A 23,579-nucleotide genomic window follows, 5' to 3' on the forward strand; every position below is an offset into this window, starting at 1 on the left:
TATCATAAATATCTTTCTCTTGGACCCAGAGGAAATTAAATAAGCTTTTATTTCCCCTTCATTTTTGTTTAGCTAAAAAACAATTATATAGAATTGTTTTAGTTCCCAGAGGTGGGATAAGTTTTTTTAATCTAAAAAATATTTTATGTTTGTCCTAATGTTCTTTTTGAAATATTTTTATTGTTAAATATAACATATAGAGACTATTTCATAAAACATGAACATATAGTTTAATAATTATAAAGTGAGCAACCACAATGAAAGTCAAGAAATAGAACATTGCCAATACCCCAGAACCTCCTCTTTTGTCCCTTCTAATAGTAATGTACTCCTTCCTTTCTAGAGAAAACAGCTCCCCTAATTTTTGTGATAGCCATTTCCTTGCTTTTTAAAAATAGTTTTACCATTATGTACCTATCTGTAAACAATATATTATTAGTTATGTTTGCTTATTTCAAAATATCTATGTGAATGGAATCTTACTATATGTATTCTTTGTGTCTTGCTTCTGTTATTCAATATTGTGTCTTAGAGTCATCCATGTTGTTGCATGTAACTCTAGTTCACTCATTTTCATTTCTGTATGTGTGAATATACTGTGTTGTTTGCAGTTTGGGATAACTGTGAACAAGATGTTATGAATAGTCTTTTTGCTGCTATGATCTGACTTTGTTCATGTATCCTTGTGCATGTCATTATTCACAGATTATATGATTGTGAACAAAAAAATCCAAAAGGATCTAACAGGTAAATTATTATAATTAATAAGAGGGCATGCAATTGCAGCAAGGTTGTTAAATACAAAATCAATATACAGAAATCAACTTTATTTCCATACATTAGCAACAAACTGAAAACGAAATTTTAAAATACGTCATGTAAATTAACATTAAAAATAGCAAATTTCTAAGAATAAAATTTAATAAAAAATGAGAACTTTTGGAGAAAATTATAAAACTGTAGATTCTTTTAGATTTTCTATATATACAATCATATCATCTGCAAACAATGACTTTAATTTCTTCCATTATTCTTTTTATATGTTGCTATTTTCAATTTGCTTATATTTTATTTAGGATTTTTACATCTGAGTTCATGGATGAGATTATCCTATAAATTTTTTTCTTATAATACTCTTATCTGATTTTGATATCAAAGGTTATGCTAACCTAGTAAAATTAACTGAGCAGTGTTCCCTCTCTTATTCTCTGAAAGAAATTAAGATTGAAGTTCTTGGTCTTTGAGAGTTTGATGGAACTTGTCAGTGGAATCATCTGACCCTGTAGTTTATTTTGTGGGAAGATATTTGACTACCAATTAAATTTCTTCAATGGTTATAGAGTATTTAGGTTTTAAATCTTCTTTGTAGTTAATATTGGTTAGGTATATTTTTCTAGTAATTTATCCAATAAGGCTGAAGACCAAGTCATGAAGGGTCTCAAACGAGTCCTGAAGGGGGAAATGTGGTTATATTTTCATTTTTAAGAATGAAAATTGTTTTTTGTGTACCAAAAAACAATGAGCTAAGCACTGATAAAGTTGACGAAACGTTCTCCACCCTTGGAAAGCTTACAATATAGTGGGAGAGGAAGTCATAGGAACAAATTACAATACAGTACAATAAATGCTAATAAGAAAAAAAGTTTATGAGGGCAGATAACTTACTTTGAGACTGAAGTTTCACTTTTGTATATCTTTTTGATTAGTTCCACTCAACATCTTTAAGCATTCTCAGACTTACATTACAGGTGAACATCTAAATCCCTTGGGAGCTATTAAACAGGGATAGCCTTCCACAACATTTATCATTTAAGGTGTATAAATCAGTGGTTTTTGCTATATTCACAAGTGTGTGCATCCATTACACTCTATAATTCCAGAATGTTTTCATCCCCTTAAAAGAAACGCTTCATCCATTAGCAATCATTCTCCATTTCCCTCTGCCCTCAGCTTCTCGCAACCATTAATTTACTTTCTGTCTCTGTGGATTTGCCTGTTCTGTACATTGTACATAAATGAAATCACACACTAAAAAAACAAATAAATAAAAATGCGATAGCCAGCCTAGAGAAGCTTGAGTTAGTACCCAGTCTGACTCCTTTCTGGACTTAATCCCCTAGACCTGTGTTCATTGTTTCCACAGAGCATATAATTCAGTTTTATGAAAGCCAATGATTTATCTTTTCTTCTCTATAGGTGTAGAGAATATCCACGTGGTGGCTGCAGTTCCACCTTTGGTCTGGCTGCCATGTATCATGGACGAACTACTGGTAAAGGAGCCTCCACTCCCACACAGATATATGAGCAACCTCCGAGGATTCTCATTGTGCATATTGCTCTACCGTCCTGGGCTGACATCTGCTCCAACCTCTGTGAGGCTTTGCAGAACTTTTTCTCTCTAGCCTGCAACTTGATGGGCCCTAGTCGCATGTCCCTCTTCAGCTTATACCTGGTACAAAATCAGCACGAGTGCATCCTCCCCTTTGTGGTGAGTATATCTATATTATTTTCACTTTATCCTGAAAGGAAATATGAGGTTTCTGAAGCAAGGATCACAGTTATTATTACTTATAGCATTAACTGTGCTCATTCTTATACCCAATACCACAGGCAACACAATGAGAGCCAGATGTCATCCTGCACATAAGGAAGGGGGTGGGGGGCATTGTACTGCAAAAGAGGAATCCCAGAATTATTAATATGGGAGTTTAAATAGGCTACATCTTGCCCCCCTCCACGCTTGGCATTTACAGATCTGTGGAATATAAGCAACTGACTCTTCACACCTTTGAAATGCAAACACAGAATAATACGTCTCTAAATTTCTTCAGAGGCCTCTGGTTATTCAATCACCCTTTAACTTCCAAGACTTGTCTTTTTACTCAGGTTCCAGTTTTCTTTGCTCAGAAAGCCCTAACTGTGCAGAAACATGAAAATGTGTTCTCTACTGTTTCACATGGGACTCAAGTGAAACTCCCCCTAGGGTTTCCGAAGGCAAAGGCTGGGCCAGGGGTAATGCTTTTACAAAGCTCCCTTACACATAGACAACTGTGTCTCCTCATCATCAATCAAATTCAAATCTTCAGTTGGTCCCCTATACAAAGTTCAGAATCATAGGGATGGGAAAGACTTCAAGAGTTCTAGTGCATCCTCTTCCTGAGGCAGCCTCGCTGCTGGGATCATCAGAGAAGGTCTGCTGGAGAGCCAGGACTTTTGTCCCTACCTGGTAGGAACAAGATCTCCTCCCCCTAGTGTCCATGGGAGCCATGTGGGAGCCTGTACTACCACTCTCCTACCCAACATTAACAGTGCCTCTGCCGCTGAGGTGATGCTGGAAGAGGCAGAGTGGAGGCCATGTGAGGAGTGGCAGTGAGGCACCTTTTTACTTCCAAGGCAGGGTGGTGTCAGTGAAGGCCTAGTGAAAAGCCAGGACTTTTATGCCCACCTGACAGTAATGAAGCTTCCCCATCCCCAGAGTGTCAGTGGGGGCCATGTGGAGAGACTGAATTTGCACCCCTACCCAAAAATAACAAGGTACTCTCCCTTCTGGGTTGTAATCAGAGTTACACCCCAGGCAATAATTGCCTGGAAACCCTTGGCAATAATTACCTGGAAACCTCACTTCCCCCACTGGTACAGTGTCAGAGGAGGCCTGCTAAAGCAAAAGATTTAAATAAGATCCAAATCCTTATAATACCCAAAATGTCCAGAATATAATAAAAAGAAAATCACTCATCAAGAACCAGGAAAATCTCAACTTGAATGAGAAGATAACAGACCTCAATACTTAAATGACACAGATGTTGGAATTATCTGAAAAAGATTTTGAAGCAGCTATCATAAAAATTGACAAGTTTTCAGTGATTATGTCTTTGAATACTTGTTTTAGCCCATAGAAATTGAAGCATCATAAAAATGCTTCAGCAAGCAGCTATGATCATTATGAACATGCTTAGAATAAATGGAAAAAATAAAATCTCACCAAAGAAAAAGAAGTACAGAGAAGAACCAAATAGAAATTTTAGAACTGCAAAATACAATAACTGAAATTTGAAAAACAAAAACCTTCGATGGTCTCAACAGCAGAATAGAGAGGTCAGAAAAGAATCAGTGAACATGAAGATAAAATAGAAATTACCCTTCTGAGCAACAGAGAGAAAATAGATTTAAAAAATGAACAAAGCTACAGGGACCTGTGAGACTGTAACAGAAAATCTAACATTTGTGGTGTCAGAGTCCAAGAGGAATGGGAAAGGATGGTAGGGTAAAAAAATATATTCAAAGAAATAATCACTGAAAAATTGCCAAATTTGGCAAGAGTTATAAACCTACATATTCAAGATGCTGTCTAGCCTCAAACAGGATAAATGCAAAGAAATCTGTTCTAACGCAGAACAGATTCAAACTTCTAAAAACTAAAGACAAACTCTTGAAAGAACACTGACACCTTACCTAAAAGGGGGAAAAAAATCAAGTAACAATTTTTTTCATCAGAAACTATGGAGGCCAGAGGAAGTGTCACATTTTTCAAATGCTGAAAGAAAAGAACTGTTGGGCCGGCCCGGTGGCTCAGGAAGTTGGAGCTCCATGCTCCTAACTCGGAAGGCTGCCGGTTCAATTCCCACATGGGCCAGTGGGCTCTCAACCACAAGGTTGCCAGTTCAATTCCTTGAGTCCCGCAAGGGATGGTGGGCTCCACCCCCTGCAACTAAGATTGAACACGGCACCTTGAGCTGGCCTGCCGCTGAGCTCCCAGATGGCTCAGTTGGTTGGAGCCCGTCCTCTCAACCACAAGGTTGCTGCTTCAACTCGCGCAAGGGATGGTGGGCTGCGCCCCCTGCAACTGGCAACGGCAACTGGACCAGGAGCTGAGCTGTGCACAACTAAGACTGAAAGGACAACTTGAAGCTGAACGGCACCCTCCACAACTAAAATTGAGAGGACAACAACTTGACTTTGGAAAAAAAAAAAAAAAAGCCTGGAAGTACACACTGTTCCCCAATAAAGTCCTGTTCCCCTTCCCCAATAAAATCTTTAAAAAGAGAAAAGAACTGTTAACCTATAACTCTGTGTCCAGTGGAAATACCTTTAAGGAATGAATCAGAAATAAAGATATTTTCAGATGAAGGAAAACTAAGAGCAAAAATTGTAATATTTTCTGATCTGGTTGTTAATGGATATAGAGGAAATACTTAAGATAATTACATTATAAACAGGGGAAGGTAAAGAGACTTAAAGACACAGTTGACACCAGTAGACTGTGATAAGTATGTATGTATAATAACACTTAAAGCAATCACTTTAAAAATCTATACAAAGAGCTAGACTCAGAAATACTATAGATAAATTAAAATAGAATTCTAAATATATATATATTTAAGTCCACAGGGAGATGGGTAAAAGAAAACAGAGAAATGAAAAACTGAGGAAACAAACATAAAACAGCAAATAAATTGGCAGGCTAACATACCAATAATTACCTTAAATATAATTGGTCTGAATATACCAATTAAAAGAAAGAGATTGGCAGAGGAGGAGGGAGGAGTGGGGTGATACTTCCTCTGGCCTCCATGGTTTCTGATGAAAAAAATCTATTGTTACTTGATTTTTTTTCCCCTTTTAGGTAAGGTGTCAGTGTTCTGCTTTCAAGAGTTTGTCTTTAGTTTTTAGAAGTTTGAATCTGTTCTGCCTTAGACTCAATTGTATCCTATCTACAAGAAACTAACTTCAAATACAATAGAAGTAAGTTGAAAGTAAAAGGATGGAAAAAGATATACCGTGATAACATTAATCAAAACAAAGCAGAATTGGCTGTATTTATATATCAAATAAAGTAGACATCAGAGCAAAGGATATCAGGTACAAAGAGGGATATTAGATAATGATAAAAGAAAGAGTCGATCCAACAAGAAGACATAGCAATCCTAAATGCATACCCACCAAACAACAGCTCTGTGAAATATGTGAAGCAAAACTGATAAAACTGAAAGACAAAGACAAATCCAAAATTACAGCTAGAGACTTCAATGCCTTGATCTTGACAATTGATAGAACAGCTAGAGAAAATCAACAAAGATGTAGAAAAACATTAGCCAACAGGATCTAATTGACATTTATAGAATACTCCATTCAACAACAGAAGACATATCTTTTTCAAGCACCCACAGAATATTTATCAAAATAGACTATATCCTGAGCCATAAAAGAAATTTCAACAAATTTGAAAGAATTGCAGTCATACACAGTATGTTCTCTGACCACAATGGAATCAAACTAGAAAATAATAACAGAAGCATAACAGGAAAATCTCCAAACACTTGGACACTAAACAATGCATTTCTAAATAAATCATGGGTCAAAGAAGAAATGTCAAGGGAAATTTTTAAAATATATTAAATTGAGTAAAAATTAAAATACAACATGTCAAAAGTTGTGGGATCCAGCTAACATAGTACTGACAGAGATATTTATAGCACTAAATGTTTACATTAGAATAGGGAAAGTTTCAAATCAGTAATATAAGCTCCCACCTCAAGAAACTAGAAAGGGATGAGTAAAATAAATCCAAAGGAAGCAGAAGGGAGGAAATAATAAAGACAAAAATCAATGAAATTAGGGACAGAAAATTGAAACATAAAGCTAATTCTTCAAAATGATTAACAAAATTAACATACCTCCAGCAAGATAGACAAAGAAAAATAGAGAATATATAACTTACCAATATTAGGAATGAAACAAAGAGTATCATTACAGACCCAGTAAGCTTCCAAAGGATAATAAGAGAACAGTATGAACAAATTTATATACACAAATCTGAACACGTAGATGAAATAGATCAATTCCTTGAAAAGCACAAACTACCACAACCTAATATGAAGTAAATAATTGCAATAGCCCTGTAACTATGAAAAAAAAATGACATCATAATTTTAAAACTCCTGAACAAGAAATCTCTAGGCCCAGATTCAAGGTAGAATTACTGGAGAATTCTACCAAGTATTTAAAGAAGAATTAATACCAATTCTACACAATCTTTTCCAGAAAATGGAAGGGAACTTTTACCTACTCATTTTATGAGACCAGTTATCACTCTAATGCCAAAAAAAAAGAGAATACACAAAAGAGAAAACTAAAGACCAATATCCCTCATGAATACAGATGCAAAAAAGTCTTAATATAATATTAATAAATTTAATTTAGCAATATACAAAAAGAATTATGCACCATAGCTAAGTGAGGTTTACTTCAGGAATGAAAGTTTGGTTCAAAATTTGATAATCATTAAAGTGATTCACTATACTAAAAGGCTAAAGAAGAAAATCATATGATCGTATCATTGAAACAGAATAAGCATTTAATAAGGTTCAACACCCATTAATGATAAAATCTATAACTAACATTATTTTTTTAATTAAAGTTTATTGAGGTGACAATTGTTAGTAAAGTTACATAGATTTCAGGTGTACAATTCTGTAATACATTATCTATATCTCACATTGTGTTCACCACCCAGAGTCAGTTCTCTTTCCATCACCATATATTAGACCCCGTTTACCTTCTTCTGGAGCCCCACTCCCCCTTACCCTCTGGTAACCCCTAAACTATTGTCTGTGTCTATGAGTTTGTTCCTACATTTGTCTTGTTCTTTTGTTGTTTTCAATTTTATATACCACATATCAGTGAAATCATATAGTTCTCTACTTTTTACTGTCTGACTTATTTCGCTTAGCATTATAATCTCAATATCCATCCATGTTGTCACAAATGGTACTATTTCATCTTTTCTTACCGCCGAATAGTATTCCATTGTGTATATATACCACAACTACTTTATCCATTCATCTATCGAAGGGCATTTTGGTTTTTTCCATGTCTTGGCCACCATAAATAAAGCTCCACTGAACATTGGAGCACACGTGTCTTTATGAATAAATGTTTTCAGATTTTTGGGGAGAGGGATTGTTGGGTCATATGGTAATTCTATTCTTAATTTTTTGAGGAACCTCCACACTGCCTTCCATAGTGACTGAACCAATCTGCATTCCCACCAAGAGTGTATGAGGGTTCCTTTTTCTCCACAGCCTCTCCAACATTTGTCTTGTTGACGATAGCCATTCTAACTGGGGTGAGGTGATATCTCATTGTGGTTTTTATTTGCACTTCTCTGATGATTAGCGATGTTGAGCATCTTTTCATATGTCTATTTGCCATTTGTACGTCCTCTTTGGAGAAATGTCTCTTCAGGTCCTCTGCCCATTTTTCAATATGGGTTGTTTGTTTTTTCGTTGTTGAGTTGCATGAGTTTCCTCGTGTATTTTGGATACTAACCCCTTATCGGAGGCACTGTTTGCAAAAATCTTCTCCCTTTCAGTTGGTTGCCTCTTTATTTTGTCAATGGTTTCTTTTGCTGTGCAGAAGCTTTTAAGTTTGATCTAGTCCCATTCATATATTTTAGCTTTGCTATCATTATATTTAATAGGCAAAAGACTGAATGTTTTACCCCTGTGATTGGGAATGAGACAAAAATGTGTATACTCACCACTCTTATTCAGCATAGTACTAGAAGTCCTTTAATGGCTTAATGATTAAACAAACTAGTGTATCCATACCATGGAATACTCCTCAGCAATAAAAAGAAATGAACTATTGACAGGCACAATTTGGATGGATCGCAAGAGCATTATGCTGTGTGGGGGGGGAAAGCCAATCTCATAGGGTCACACACATTAATTCTATTTATATAACGCTCAAAATGACAAAATTATAGAGAACAGATTACTGGTTGCCAAGGGTTCGCACTGGTATGGGGTGGAGGTGACTATAAAAAGATTGCATGAGGGAGATCTTTGTGGTGATGGAATAATTCTGTGTCTTGATTGAGGTGATGGTTACATGAAACTACAGATGTGATAATATGATATAGAACTCTGCATACATTCAACCAAGGTAATTTCTTGGTTTTGAAATTGTGCTATAGTTACGTAAGATGTAACCACTGGAAGAAACTGGGTGAAGAGTACATAAGTCCTCTGTGTATAACTTTTGCAACTTTCTGTGAATCTATAATTATTTCTAAATAAATAGTTAAAAACAAAGATGACATGACATACTCACTAGAATGGCTACAATTAAACAGACAGGTAATATTGACAGGCAATACCAAGTGTTGGTGAGAAGGTGGAGAAACTATAACCCTCATTCATTGCTGACAGGAAGGTAAACTGATACAACCACTCTGGGAAATAGGTTGTCAATTTCTTAAAAAGTTAAATATGCACCTTCCTTGTAACCCAACAATCCCCTTCCCCAGAAATGAAAACAAGCATTCACACAAATACACATACTGGAATGTTCACGGCAGCCCCAAATGCGAAACAATAAGAATGTCTATTAACTGGTGAATGGATAAACAAAATGTATCGCTCTCACTGTATGTAATCCAGGGATTATATATCCTACAAGTATACTGAAGACAGAGTGAAAGTGAGAGTGATGTTTATGGCCGTGTGGCAGAAATGTTCCTCTGTGATGCCATTTTCCTTGCACATGTTTGTCCCGTGACCATATTTGGCGGTGATACCAACCTTCTGTCAGGTAATAAAGGTAGAGAAAAGTAGAGTGATCTGGAAGGACAAATGGAAGATATCCAGAATAAGAGGATTTTTGAGAAATGAGCTCATGTCCCAAACAAAGGTAAAAGGATTTTTTTTCCTTCCTCAAGTGACTGTATTACATGCACCTGGCCCTCCTCAGTACATCTTTGCCCTAGATGAATCCCTTGATCCCGTAATTACCCTATTCCGAGAGGCAGACCATTCTAGACTAAAAACCACTGACTGGTAACTCAGGAAAAATTACAAGCCAGATTTTTTTTCCAAAAGAACAGTAAGTTCAACTCTGGTTAAAAGCTCAAGAAAATCAATGCCATCACCTTATGTATAGAACAATCGAATCTTAGTTTAAGGAAAATGTTACCTTAAATCCATTGTTGCTGACCTATATAAGTAGCTGTCATTTTCTATCTGCAGTTAGCTCAAAATATAAATGGAGAGAGCAGGTAGGAATCTTGCCCGAAATGAACCTCAATATAACTCCTCATATTTAATTTCTGAGTATAATCAAATAATCTTGAACTTTTTATAAGGAATCAGGACAGAAGAATCATAATTAAAATATTAGAATTCCTTTTATATCCATTGTGCCCTTAATATAAATAAATCTGACCAAAGTGATTAATCTCCTCTCAAAGCAGTTTCAGAAAAATTCTCTTACTGTGAAGATCTTACCAATTCTTTTATCTTTTTATGAGAACAAAGAAGTTATTTAAATCATATTTGATCTACAATGGGATTTTAGGGCAAATAGTGCTCTAATTTGGCTATCTTGTGGTCCACACTGCTACTTTGATGGCTGTAGTCCAGCAAGCAGAAAAGGAAAAGGAGAGCAAAGGGAACTCCCACACCCTTTAAAAATACTTATCAAAAGTTGCTCCCATCACTTTGCTTACCATCATCCCATTGGCCAGAAGTTAATCACACTGAAACTCCTAGGGTATGAGAGACTAGGAAATGTAGTTATTATTCCAGAGAGTCATGGTGCCCGAATAAAATTTGATAGTTTTGGTGCCTTAGAGGCAGAGGATCAATATGGAGGGGCAACTAGAAATCCCTGCCACCACAGTATAAACTCACAAGAGAAAAGAAATGGGAGAAAAAAATCACAACAAAATTTTGGAAACTATGTAAAGGTTTCATTTTCTTTTTTATTATTATTTTTTTAAGTTACAGAGTATAGTGTAGACATTTATATAATTTATGCAGTGATTCCCCCCATTTGTCTAATATCCACCTAGCACTATAAATAGTTGTTGCAACATTATTTATTATATTCTCAATGCTGTAATTTACATCCTTGTGATTATTTTGTAACTACCAGTTTGTATTTCTTAATCCCTTCACCTTTATCACCCAGCTCCCCAACTCCCTCCTCTCTGGCAACCGTCAGTTTGTTCTTTGTATTTATGAGTCTGTTTCTGTTTTGTTTGTTCGTTTATTTTGTTCTTTAGATTCCACACATAAGTGAGATCATATGGTGTTTGTCTTTCTCAATCTGACTTATTTCACTCAGCATAATACTCCCTATGTCCATCCATGTTGTCTCAAATGGTAAGATTTCATTCTTTTTTATGGACGAATAATATTCCATTGAATATATGTACCATATCGTCTTTATCCAGTCATCTATTGATGGGCATTTGAGTTGCTTCCAAATCTTGGCTATTGTAAGTAGTGCTGCAGTGAACATAGGGGTGCATATATTAATATCTTTTCAAATTAGTGTTTTGGATTTCTTCGGATAAATACCCAGAAGTGGAATTGTTTGGTCATAAGATAGTTATATTTTTAATTTTTTGAGGAACTTCCAACTGTTTTTCATACTGGCTGCACCAATTTGCAATCCCACCAACAGTGCACGAGAGTTCCCTTTTCTCCACATCCTCACCAACACTTGTTATTTGTTAATTTATTGATGATAGCCATTCTGACAGGTGTGAGGTGATATCTCATTGTGGTTTTAATTTGCATTTCTCTGATGATTACTGATGTTGAGCATCTTTTCATATGTCTGTTGGCCACGTGTATGTTCTCTTTGGAGAAATGTCTATTCAGGTCCTCTGCCCACTTTTTAATTGGATTGTTCGGAGGTTTTTTTGGTGTTTAGTTGTATGAGTTCTTTATAAATTCTGGATATTAACCCCTTATGAGATGTAGCATTGGTGAATATCTTCTCCCATTTAGTAGACTGTCTTTTTGTGTTGTTGGTAGTTTCTTTTGCTGTGCAAAACCTTTTTAGTTTGATGTAATCCCATTTGTTTATTTTTTTTCTTTTGTTTCCTTTGCCTAAGGAGATAGATTAGAAAAAAATATTACTAAAAGCAATGTCGGAGTGTTTACTGCCTATGTTTTCTTCCAGGAGTTTTATGATTTCAGGTCTTACATTTAAGTCTTTAATCCATTTTGAGTATCGTCTTGTATATGGTGTGAAAAGGTGGTCCAGTTTCACTTTTTGCATGTATCTGTCCAGTTTTCTCAACATCATTTATTGAATAGACTGTCTTTACCCCACTGTATATTCTTGCCTCCTTTGTCATAGATTAAATAACCAAATAGGCATGGGTTTATTTTTGGGCTCTCTATTCAGTTCCACTGATCTATGTGTCTGTTTTTATGCCAGTACTATGCTGTTTTGATTATTATAATCTTGTAGTATAGCTTGATACCAGGTAGCATGATAATGACCAATTTTATTTTTCTTTCTCAAGATTGTTGTGCCTATCCAGGGTCTTTTGTGGTTCCATATAAATTTTAAGATTATTTGTTCTACTTCTGTGAAAAATGCCTTTGGTATTTTGACAGGAATTGGATTGAATCTATAGATGCTTTGGGTAGTATGGATATTTTAAGAATGTTAATTTTTCCTATCCTTGAGCATGGTATATGCTTCCATTTATTTATTTATTATTTATTATTCTTCAGTGTTTTTTTGTGTTTTTTTTAAATAAAAGTTTATTGGGGTAACAGTTGTTAGTAAAGTTACGTAGATTTCAGGTGTACAATTCTGTGTTACCTCATCTATAAATCCCATTGTGTGTTCAGCACCCAGAGTCAGTTCTCTTTCCATCACCATATATTTATTTTTCAGTTTTTTTTCTTCAGTATCTTATAGTTTTCAAGTCAGGTCTTTCACTTCCTTGATTAAATTTATTCCTAGGTATTTTTTTTTTAGGCAATTGTAAATGGGATTATTGTCTTAATTTCTCTTTCTGACAGTTCATTATTGGTGTATAAAATGCAATCAGTTTCTGAGTATTAATTTTGTATCCTGATACTTTACTGAATTCACTTGTCAGTTCTAATAGTTTTTCTGGTGGAATCTTTGGGGTTCTCTCTATATAGTATCATTTCATCTGCAGGTAATGACAGTTTTAGTTCTTTCTTTCCAATCTGGATGCCTTTTATTTCTTTTTCTTGTCCAATTGCTGTGGCTAGAACTTCCAATACTATGTTGAATAAAAGTGGTGAAAGTGGGCATCCTTGTCTTGTTCCTGATCTTAAGGAAGATGCTTTTAGCTTTTCCCCATTGAGTATGATGTTAGCTGTGGGTTTGTCATATATGGCCTTGGTTATGTTGAGGTATGTTCCTTCTATTACCACTTTGCTGAGAGTTTTTATCATAAATTGATGCTGGATTTTGTCAAACGCTTTTTCTGCATCTATTGAATAATCATATGATTTCTATCTTTCATTTTCTTTATGTGGTATATCACATTAATTGATTTGCAGATACTGAACCAAGCTTGTATCCCAGAAATAAATCCCACGTGATTATGGTGTATGATCTTTTTACTGTATTGCTAAATTCGGTTTGCTAATATTTTGTTGAGGATTTTTGCACCTGTGTTTATCAGGAATATTGGCGTATAATTTTCTTTTCTTGTAATGTCTTTGTGTGGTTTTGGAATTGGTAATGGTGGTCTCGTAAAATGAGCTTGGGAGCGCTCTCTCCTCTTGAATTTTTTGGAATAGTTTGAGAAGGATAGGTGTTAATTTTTCTTTGAATGTTTGGTAAAATTCACCTGTGAAGCCATCCAGTCCAGGATTTTTGTTTGTTGGAAGTTTTTTGATTACTGATTTAATTTCGTTAGTAGTAGTATGTTGGTTCAGATTTACTGTTTCTTCTTGATTTAGTCTTGGAAGATTTTATGTTTCTAGAAATTTATCTATTTTTTCCAGATTGTCCAATTTACTGGCATATAATTGTTCATAATATTTTCTTATAATCCTTTGTATTTCTGTCGTGTCAGTTGTCACTTCTCTTTCATCTCTGATTTTATTTATTTGAGTCCTCACTCTCTTTTCCTTAATGAGTGTGATTAAAGGCTTATCAATTATGTTTATCTTTTCAAAGAACCAGCTCTTGGTTTCATTGGTCTTTTGGTTGTTGTTTTTTTAGACTCCATTTCATTTAGTTCTGCTCTGATCTTTATTATTTCCTTCCTTCTACTCACTTTGGGCTTTGTTGTTCTTTTTCCAGTTCCCTTAGGTATAAAGTTAGATTGTTTATTTAAGATTTTTCTTCTTTATTGACATAGACCTGCATTTCCCTCTTAGGACTGCTTTTGCTGTGTCCCATAGATTTGGGGTCATTGTGTTTTCATTTTCATTTTTAATACCAACTGTGATCCAGTTGGTATTAGGACCTGTACACATTGCAATGAAGAGACAAATCAGATTCCTCCTTTAATAGAGTTTATATTCTAGCGAGACAGACAATAACTGGTCAACATATTTGGAAAATGTCATTCAATTGTGGCTCCTATCCCTCTGTATTCTGAGGCTACCTATCTCACTTGTTAGTAAAGTTAATAGCAGGAATTATGTCTTTTTTAATGCACCTAGTACATCATAAGCACCTAATAATAAATATTTTTCTTAAGTGGATGAGTAAATGAATCTATGTCATTTATGTAGATACTACTTTTTTCACTTATTTTATCAAATGTAGAACAGAGCCATTAAGTGAGTACAAACCCCTTCTGTTTAATCAGCAATGCCCCAAGTGCTTTGAGACATAAAAATAATAACCACAGCTAACACTAAATACATACTGTGCGCCGTGAATTAACTCATTTAATACTTACTCTTTAAGATAAATATTTCCATTGTTACCAATTTCTAGCTGAAGAAATTTAGACTTAAGGATCCATAGCCAATAAGAGGAAGAGCCAGGTTTAGAACTCAAGTCTATTTGGACCGAAAACCTGAGCTAAGACCTAGTACTTCTTTAACTAAAATGCCTACTACTTCTTAACAAGCATCCTCCACTCTTGTCAGGCACATTTCCTCATTCTCTCTGGCACATAACAGTCACTCTCAACCTCCATACCATTGCTAGTATTGAACTTTCTGCCTCTCTATTGCTCCCCACATGCATACACACATAAAATACTATATTCTTTAACAAATCTTACCCTTTCAATTCTCAGCCCAATGTCACCTGCTTTCCAACAACACTTACCTTTTTTTTTTTCTAAACTTCTAAAGCATCTGCAGTCTATGACAGTCTCTTCAAACTGGGGTCCACATATGTATTACTAGGACTACAAGAAAACTACAAGAAAAACTACAAGAAAAAAACTACAAGAAAACTTCCCAGAGTGCACAGGAATAGATAAGTTTAAAGAATTGATATAGAGATCCTCAATTTCCCTTAAAACTTCTCTAACTATTCCTATGATGAGGGTGTCAGGCTGCTTTTCCATTCCCACTATCCCTTTCACAATTACCCTGCTTTCATTTCACAAAGAAAATTCAAAATAAAAAGAAGTGAGAGGTACATATCTTTCACTTATCATGAATCTTACTGTGATGAATTGCCATGTAATTTTAATACTTCCAGAGGCACCAAACAAACGAATAATTCAAAATGTTGTTATCAGGGGCCGTCCCGGTGGCTCAGGCGGTTGGAGCTCCATGCTCCTAACTCCGAAGGCTGCCGGGTCGATTCCCACATGGACCAGTGGGCTCTCAACCACAAGGTTGCCAGTTCGATTCCTCGACTCCCGCAAGGGATGGTGGGCTGCGCTCCCTGCAACTAAAATTGAACACGGCACCTTGAGCTGAGCTTGAGCTGAGCTGCCGCTGAGCTCCCAGATGGCTCAGCTGGTTGAAGTGCGTCCTCTCAACCACAAGGTTGCCGGTTCAACTTCCGCAAGGGATGGTGGGCTGTGCCCCCTGCAGCTAGCAACAGCAACTGGACCTGGAGCTGAGCTGCGCCCTCCACAACTAAGACTGAAAGGACAACAACTTGAAGCTGAACGGCACCCTCCACAACTAAGATTGAAAGGACAACAACTTGACTTGGAAAAAAAAAAAGTCCTGGAAGTACACACTGTTCCCCAATAAAGTCCTGTTCCCCTTCCCCAATAAAATCTTTTTTTTTTTTAAAATGTTGTTATCAGTGTAAGAAAGTAAATGATTTATGACTTAAAAGTCTTTTACAACCAGGTGGTTTCCAATTTATGACTTAAAGGTCTTTTGTAACCAGGTGGTTTTCAATTTTCACAAAATTGAAGGAACACCAATTGAGTATCAGCTGATAGATCATTAAAATAATTTTTATTGGTAGATATGTATATGACTTTTGGCATATAACTTAGAAGGAATTTGGCAATTTGACATTGCATCTTGTATTTATGAAGACAAGTTTTCTCAGCCTTGTAACAATAGAAAATAGGAATAGAATTAATACTGAAAGTTGTATGAATTCGAGCAGTAATTTATTTTTCACACATACCTGAACTAATTGAAAAAAGAACCCAGCGTGTCCATGCTATTAAGAGATGCGTTTCCAAAAGAAAAAAGCAGAAATAGATAGTTACAAAATAGTCATGGGGATGTAAAGTACTCATAGGGAACATAGTCAGTAATATTATATCCAAAAAAAAAGAGAGATGCATTTCTAGTTAAAAGTTTATGCTTACTGCCAATAATTATTTATTAAAATCAGTAATATACATGTTGTTTCGATCAATTGTATATAAACAATAATTCTAATAACTCAGGTTACCCTTTAGAGCCTATGGTTATAGGAAATTTAAAAAATCTTATAATATGTAAATATTTTTGAGCAGAGAAGTATGATAGGATGATCAATAAAATATTGCCAACCAAAAAACTTTATTACATTTTGATAAAACTGGGGGAAAAGTGAAATGGAAATATGAGTTCAAGGAGAAAAAGGAAAAACATAAATTTCTGTTAAAAAGAAAAAAAATGCTGAATAATATTGTATGTCAACTATAATTTAATATATATATAGTCACGAGATATGGAGTACAGCATAGGGAATAGAGTCAATGGAATTGTAATAGATATGTACGATGCTAGAGGGGATGGGGGTTATCACTTTGTGAAGGGTGAAATGTCTAACTATTACATTGTTTTGTACACCTGAAACTAATGATAATAAAAAAGAGCTTGCTCGTGTACTTTTTAATTAAATAATGGTGAGTATCAAATCACTACGGTATTTAGATTACATTGGATTATGCTTTGAAGAGTGAGTTATAGTTTTATTTTTAAATATTGGTATTTAAAATATGCTGGAAGTTACATCCTTAGCAACTACTTACACTCATAATTTTAAAATCGAGATGTCAACTTAAAAATGTATAAAGGAGTATCATTGTTCAGATTCTTTCGGGGGTACATTAAAAGAAATGCTCAGCATCTACTAGAGTCTACCTGTGGTCGCATTTGTTCTCCTTTCTTTCTTGAGTAGGTTTCTTTTCTCCCTATCTAGATTGCAAATTCTCTTTGTGTAAGAATTACATCCTATTTGTTGTGTTTTTCCCAGAGACTCAGGGAGAGGAGCACGTAAACAAAGTAAGCAGTTTTGGGGTGGCTGCTTAGCTCAGTTGGTTAGAGAATAACACCAAGCTTGCCTGTTCAGTCCCCACATGGGCCACTGTGAGTTGCGCCCTCCTTAAAAAAAAAAGTAAGCAGTTGTGGAACTGAGTGGAGCAGCACTGACTTCAGCAGACTTTGTACCCTGGCAGTATGGTAATTCATGCTCATGAATTTTATGTGCATTTTGCTAATATTGCTCAGTTTTGCTCTTTGGTCAGCAATTTCCTCATCCCAAAATACAATTCCTTCCCACCCCACCACCCACCCAATACTGATGCTTGGAATTTCTTCCAATAGTGTCATAAATTTTCATTCTACATTTATTCGAAATACATACGCATATATCCTTAAGGCATGTAACATTGATCTAGAATCAGATTATATCAGATTACTTCCTGATAGCAAGTTTGTATAAAGGAGAGTGAGGAGAACCAAGAAGTTTACTTTTGGCTCCTTGAGCTGACTGCAGCCTAAACTAAGCATCTCTTATTTACTGAAGTGATGCTGGGAGCAGGTTAGGTAGGACCTTATCAGTTCTGAAATGATCAATCACATCAAAATCCTCATTTCTGGGAAAACACCACTCCTGAATAAAGGAGCTCCCAGTGCCCAGACTGACTGAGAAGTTAAGATACGTTTCAAAGTAACCCTGCTAGTCCTCCCATTGGCAGGCCGCCCAAAGTAAAACTAAGCAGTCACAACTGGACCTTCTTTGGGGTGAGTAGATGAGTTAAAACACTTCCTTTCCTATTTCTGGTAACACTACATAATCGGAGCCCTTTGGCTGCAAATTTTCCCTCTTCCGCTGTAGGGAAGACTTGAGTGCAATGCCTAGAACATAGTATGTACTCAGTTACTGTTGGTCAGATAAACCGATTTTCAGGAAGAGAAGGGACTCCTGAGGAGTAAATGTTAATGAACTTAGACTGCCAATTAATCTGAAACCTGGATCACTAAAGATTTGTATCTTTGGTTCATTTTTCTCTGCAGCAAGTGAAAGGGAACTTTGCTAAGCTACAGGCCTGCATGTCAGAACTCCGCATGTTACAGAGAGAAGGTTGTTTCAGACCACAAGGCACTTCTCTGCAGCTGGCCGTAGAAGATGGGCTCCAGCAGTTCAAACAGTACAGCAGACATGTGACCACAGGCACAGCTCTGAGTTGCGCTTCCCTGGAGGTAAGAGATGCTGGCCTTGGGGGTCTCAGCCACCTTCCCATTTCAGCCATCTAGATGCTTCATAATTTATCATTTTTATATTGTGCTCTGTTTCATACACATTGAATATAAATTTCAAGACTAGATTTTCAGGTCCCTGCAGGCAGGAGACATGTTCCCTTTTTCCTATAACCTGTGCAATTCTTAGTAAACAGCTAGGCATAGAGAAGAGCTCTAAAAATGCGGACTAAAGTGAACTAGAAGGGAAAACTGAAATCAAAATAAAATCTGAATATGCCATCTACCTTTGGATTTTTGAAACTTGTAAAGCAATCATTAAACTGCCTACATTGGTATCTATATTTATATTTTCTGGTACAGTTAACAATTTACAATTGTTCTTAATCAAATTGAGTAAACATTCTTGGGATTAGCAAAGGTGCAAGTGTAAAAATATCTAAAATTCTGGTGCCAGACTGAGACACCCTTAAAAATATAGTAAGTCATGACGACATACTTCACTGGGTGTGTGAGTGAGTGTGAGTTAAAACACTTCCAGTCTCTGGTAACCTCAGGCATCATATTTTTAAAAACAGAATTTAAAAAATAATGTGTTTTCATCTCCATCTATCTTCATCAACCAAAAATGTCTAAAAAGAATTTTCTCCCAGAGTTTCAAATTCAAGACAAAACTGCTAGAAAAACATAGAGTGTAATCATTCAGGTGGAATAAAATATTCAAATTAGAATATTTTATATAGAATACTCAAATATAGAATATTTGAATACAAACATCTCAGTATTTTTTTCAGGTCATATATGCTGATCAAGGGTGAGTACATACATTTTAGAGTTAAGAGAGCAAAAGAAACAGCTTAACTAAATCCGGGTTGAACAAGGAAAGAAATCTATATGGAAGCATCACCATGAGAAAGGAGAACATGGGCTCTCCTTTGTCTACTGTGATATTCAGTACACATTTAGTGAGTGGAATTGAACGATCCTGTTTCCTTTATTTTCTCATAAAATGAAAGCATTTTAAGCAGGACAGATACTGCCAGTACTTCCAGCAATCTTAAAAAATTAAAACATAGGGGTGGCCTCAGCCTGTTTGGAAGGGTTCTGTGATAATCACTCCCACCAGACCTCTGTCAAAAGAATCTGTCAAGTGAAATTTGATTTGTAAGTTACAATTAAATCCTCTTCTTTGCCCTAAACACAGTAGCCACTACCACAGACTTGTCCTGTGTTTATCCTCTAGTTCTAACGTGTTCTATTCCTCACTCTATACAGGGAAGGTAGGCACATTGATTCTTGGATTTATTTCCAGATTACTATTCTGACTTCCCAGCCTGGAAAAGAGGTGGTCAAACAATTGGAGGAAGGGTTGAAAGATATAGACCTAGTCAGGGTCAGAAGGCTTCAGGTGGTTGAGATCACAAAGGGAGCCCTAGATTGTATGGACGCAGCATCCCCTGGTGAAGAGCCCAGCAGTGATGGTAAGAATTAAATGAAAAGGGTACAAATAACGGTAAGAATTTTAATGAGTATTAGTTTTACAGGTAAGGAAGATTATTTCCCATGGTTTTTTCACGTTCTTAAATGAAATGAAGCCAACAGATTTCACTGTGGTTCAGAGAGGTGATCTAGATGTTGAGTTGAATTTTTTAGTCATATTTTTAATTTCAGAAACAATATATGTTGGTGTAAAACTTGAAATATTATAGGTATAAAAAGTAAAAATTCATTCCTGCTCTAATCACTTTTAAGAGATTCAGGTATCCCTCCCAACATTCCATACGTATATAAATACATATATATATATATACAGAGGATTGGTTCCAGGACTCCCACGATACTGAAATCCAGGATGCACAAGTCCCTTATATAAAATGGCATAGTATTTGCATATAACCTATGCACATTCTCCAGTATAATTTACATCACCTCTAGGTTACTTATAACACCTAATACAATGTAAATGCTATGTAAATAGTTGTTATACTATATTGTTTAGGGAATAATGACCTAAACCAAAAGTCCATACATGTTCACTACAGATGCAACCATGGTAGGCCTAACTCCATAGTACATGTCAGCAACAACGTAACTTTTTTTTTCCAAATATTTTCAATCCATGGTTGGTTGAATCCACAGATGCGTAACCCATGGATGTGGAGGGCCCACTGTGTTTACTATTTTAATGGGATCATGACATACATAATATTTTATAACCTTCTTAGTGTGTTGGTTAACTATCTATGTTAGTATCTACAGATCTCTCTCATTTTTTACTGGCCACATGATTTTTTTCTTTTTTACTGTGTGGTTGGACCACAGATTATTTGTTTAACAGTTTATTAATGAACAATTTGGTTCACTACATTTTGCTATTATAACTAGTGCGTATGCAGTGTTGGTTTCATGGACTTATAACCAGTGCAGTCACACAGGGCCCTGCACTCAAAAACTCTATTCTTGGGACTTAATCCTCTTAGGTTGCTGTCCTGAAATTCTTAATAATTTTTACTTTGAATTCATGTTTTCTAAGTGAAATTTGATGGAAGAGTGGAGCATGTGCCAGGGGATTAGGGTCTTAACTCACACACACCCTGTCTCCTGCATCCTTCCCACCTCCCAGAATGGGTTCTCAGTCCCCAGCTTCCCAGTCCTGGTGTCCCCAACCCATCCACCCCCACCCAGCAACCACTGGGGTCCAGGTCCCTGCCAATAAATCCTACATAAATCATCCATAATCACCCATAAATCACCAATAATCCTATATTTCCTAGAAGAAAAAAATCTTCAAACTGAGTCTTGAATGACAAGTAGGAATTAGCCAAGCAAAGGAAGAGGAAAAAGGCACTCAAACAGCAGACCCAGGGTCATGAGAAAGCAAGAAGAATCAACTTTCAGAGAAGTGCCCGTGGTTCCCTATGACTAGAGCCTTATCAGGTAGAGGTGGAAGTGAGGCTATAAAGGTAGGTAAGTGTTAGATCAAGAAGGGCCATGTATACCCAAACGCCATTCTGTCACATTTCATTCTAAGGCATTAGAAATTTATAAAAAGACCTTAGTCAGGAAGTCAATAGAGATTCCCAAATTGTGGAGATTAACAGGTGTTTAACTGCTTTTAATTTATCCAACACTCAAGTTACAGTTCACCCTCCAGCAATTCTTCCTGGCTATATTGGCCTTCTCCAAGGTTATGAACGTGGGGAGGTGCCCACTGTTCTAATACCATTGATCTTTCCTGCTCCCACATGGATAACTGCCCTTGACCCCCTAATAGGTCATGGGTTGGTAACTAAGGGTGCGTTTCCCATCAAATTCTGACACAGGTCAATCCTTCCAGAATCCTGAGGCTCTCAGGGAGGGAGGGCAACCAGCCTTAGCTGTGTGGTTCATGAGCTCTCACCTACTGCACACACTCTGCCTTTCTCAAGCCAGTCTTCTCACTGACTTTCTTTCTCTGTCCATCCCTCCACTCGTAATAGGCTTTTCTTCTGAATTCCCTCTTTTTCCCTCTGAATTCTTTCCCCTATCTTCTTCCAGCCAAATCCTCCCCTCCCTGCAAGGCCTAATTCAGGCTTGTGACTACTGTATTGATTTTCCTTTCCTGAGAACAACCACATTACTTGTGGTCTGCACCACACAATTTAGCACTTAATTATATACCATGTAGAAGTGTTCACCATTGCTTATTGTATGATCATTTTGTCTTCTTACCTAAATTGTGAACTACTAGGTATCTTTTCTCTCTACATTAAACTGTAAGTATATTAGGATTAGAAATTTGTCTTCCTCACTTCTGTGTCCTGGTGTATAGCATATCCTAGGTTATTAGTAGATATCTTTTGAATGAATTGATGACAGTGATTCCTATGGAAGCTGTTCTTGGTCTGCCCAGCATCCCCTGCATCCCCGATCTCTAGTAACACCTCCACTTTCCTGGTCAAAGAGTAGGCAATGACCCAGGTGACGCAATCATAGTTCCCCAGGCCACCAATCAGAGTCCTTCCCAGTGGACTGCCAAACTGAATCTATGAGTGAGAACTCTTTCTCTTTCTCTTTGGCCATGGACAGATCAAGCATGAACTATGCCCTTTCTTCTTCCAGTGATTGTACCCAAAAAGAAATTACTGTATCTCTAATGGCACAGGGCTCAGAGTACTATGAGGCTGCCTGATGCTTTATTTAGAATTGTTAGTGGCTAGAGCTATATAGAAGAGCTTTCAAATGCAGGAAAGCAGCTTTTTACCTTGTGTCACTGCTGATGATTCTTTCAGTAATTTCCTATTTGCTTATAAATAATACATCATCCCATAAATTGCTTGTAAGTCCTCTTTGTGGTTTAAGTGTATGTATGATTCATGGCTTGAAATCTTCCTACTTTTCCTATACTTTCCTCATAATTAATTCCTTTATTCTGTTAATGTTTTGCTTCATCTTGATGTCCTATCAATAGACTAGCGACATTAGTTTCAATCTTTCTCAGAAAGATGTGTGCTCCGGAATTAGGTTGCCTAAGTCTAAATCCCAGTCCTGTTACTAGCTATGTGAGTTTGGGCAAGGTTACTTAGCCTGTGTAAGCCTTACTTATTAATTCCTACCCAGTGCAGTAATTGTGGGGATTAAATGAGATCATGCATGTTAATTACTTAGTACATAACAAGTGCTCAGTAAACATTAGCTAGTCTTATTATTAACGTTTTTTTAAATTTTTCTATGTAGATGGTTTAATATTTCTGAGATTTGTTTTTAATGGTTAGGTCCTAACTGGACTGTGAGTTACCAGAGGATATGACTGTCTCTTATATATCTTTGTATCACCAGCATATATTGTTCTTCCAAGCATATAGCAGATCCTCGATAAATCTTTGTTAAATAAGTAAGTGAATGACTGGAAGAAAATCAAATTATTTCAGAGAGGTTGTGATTACCCTCTCTGAC

General features: G+C 36.3%; 1 protein-coding gene across 1 annotated transcript in view; it reads left to right on the top strand.

Annotated features, from left to right (window-relative positions):
• The first annotated feature begins 2,200 nt into the window (after positions 1 to 2,200).
• The window catches only part of M1AP (meiosis 1 associated protein), a 62,280-nt gene continuing 40,901 nt past the window's right edge, over positions 2,201 to 23,579 (top strand). The window contains exons 1-3 of the mRNA XM_019750281.3: positions 2,201 to 2,488; positions 18,462 to 18,647; positions 19,957 to 20,125. Of these exons, the coding sequence (XP_019605840.2) occupies positions 2,249 to 2,488; positions 18,462 to 18,647; positions 19,957 to 20,125 (595 nt within the window). The 5' untranslated portion in view covers positions 2,201 to 2,248. The remainder of the gene's footprint in view (positions 2,489 to 18,461; positions 18,648 to 19,956; positions 20,126 to 23,579) is intronic.

This window comes from Rhinolophus sinicus, chromosome 2 (assembly GCF_057876585.1).
Source record: "Rhinolophus sinicus isolate RSI-liver-muscle chromosome 2, RSI-T2T, whole genome shotgun sequence".
NCBI lineage: Eukaryota > Metazoa > Chordata > Mammalia > Chiroptera > Rhinolophidae > Rhinolophus > Rhinolophus sinicus.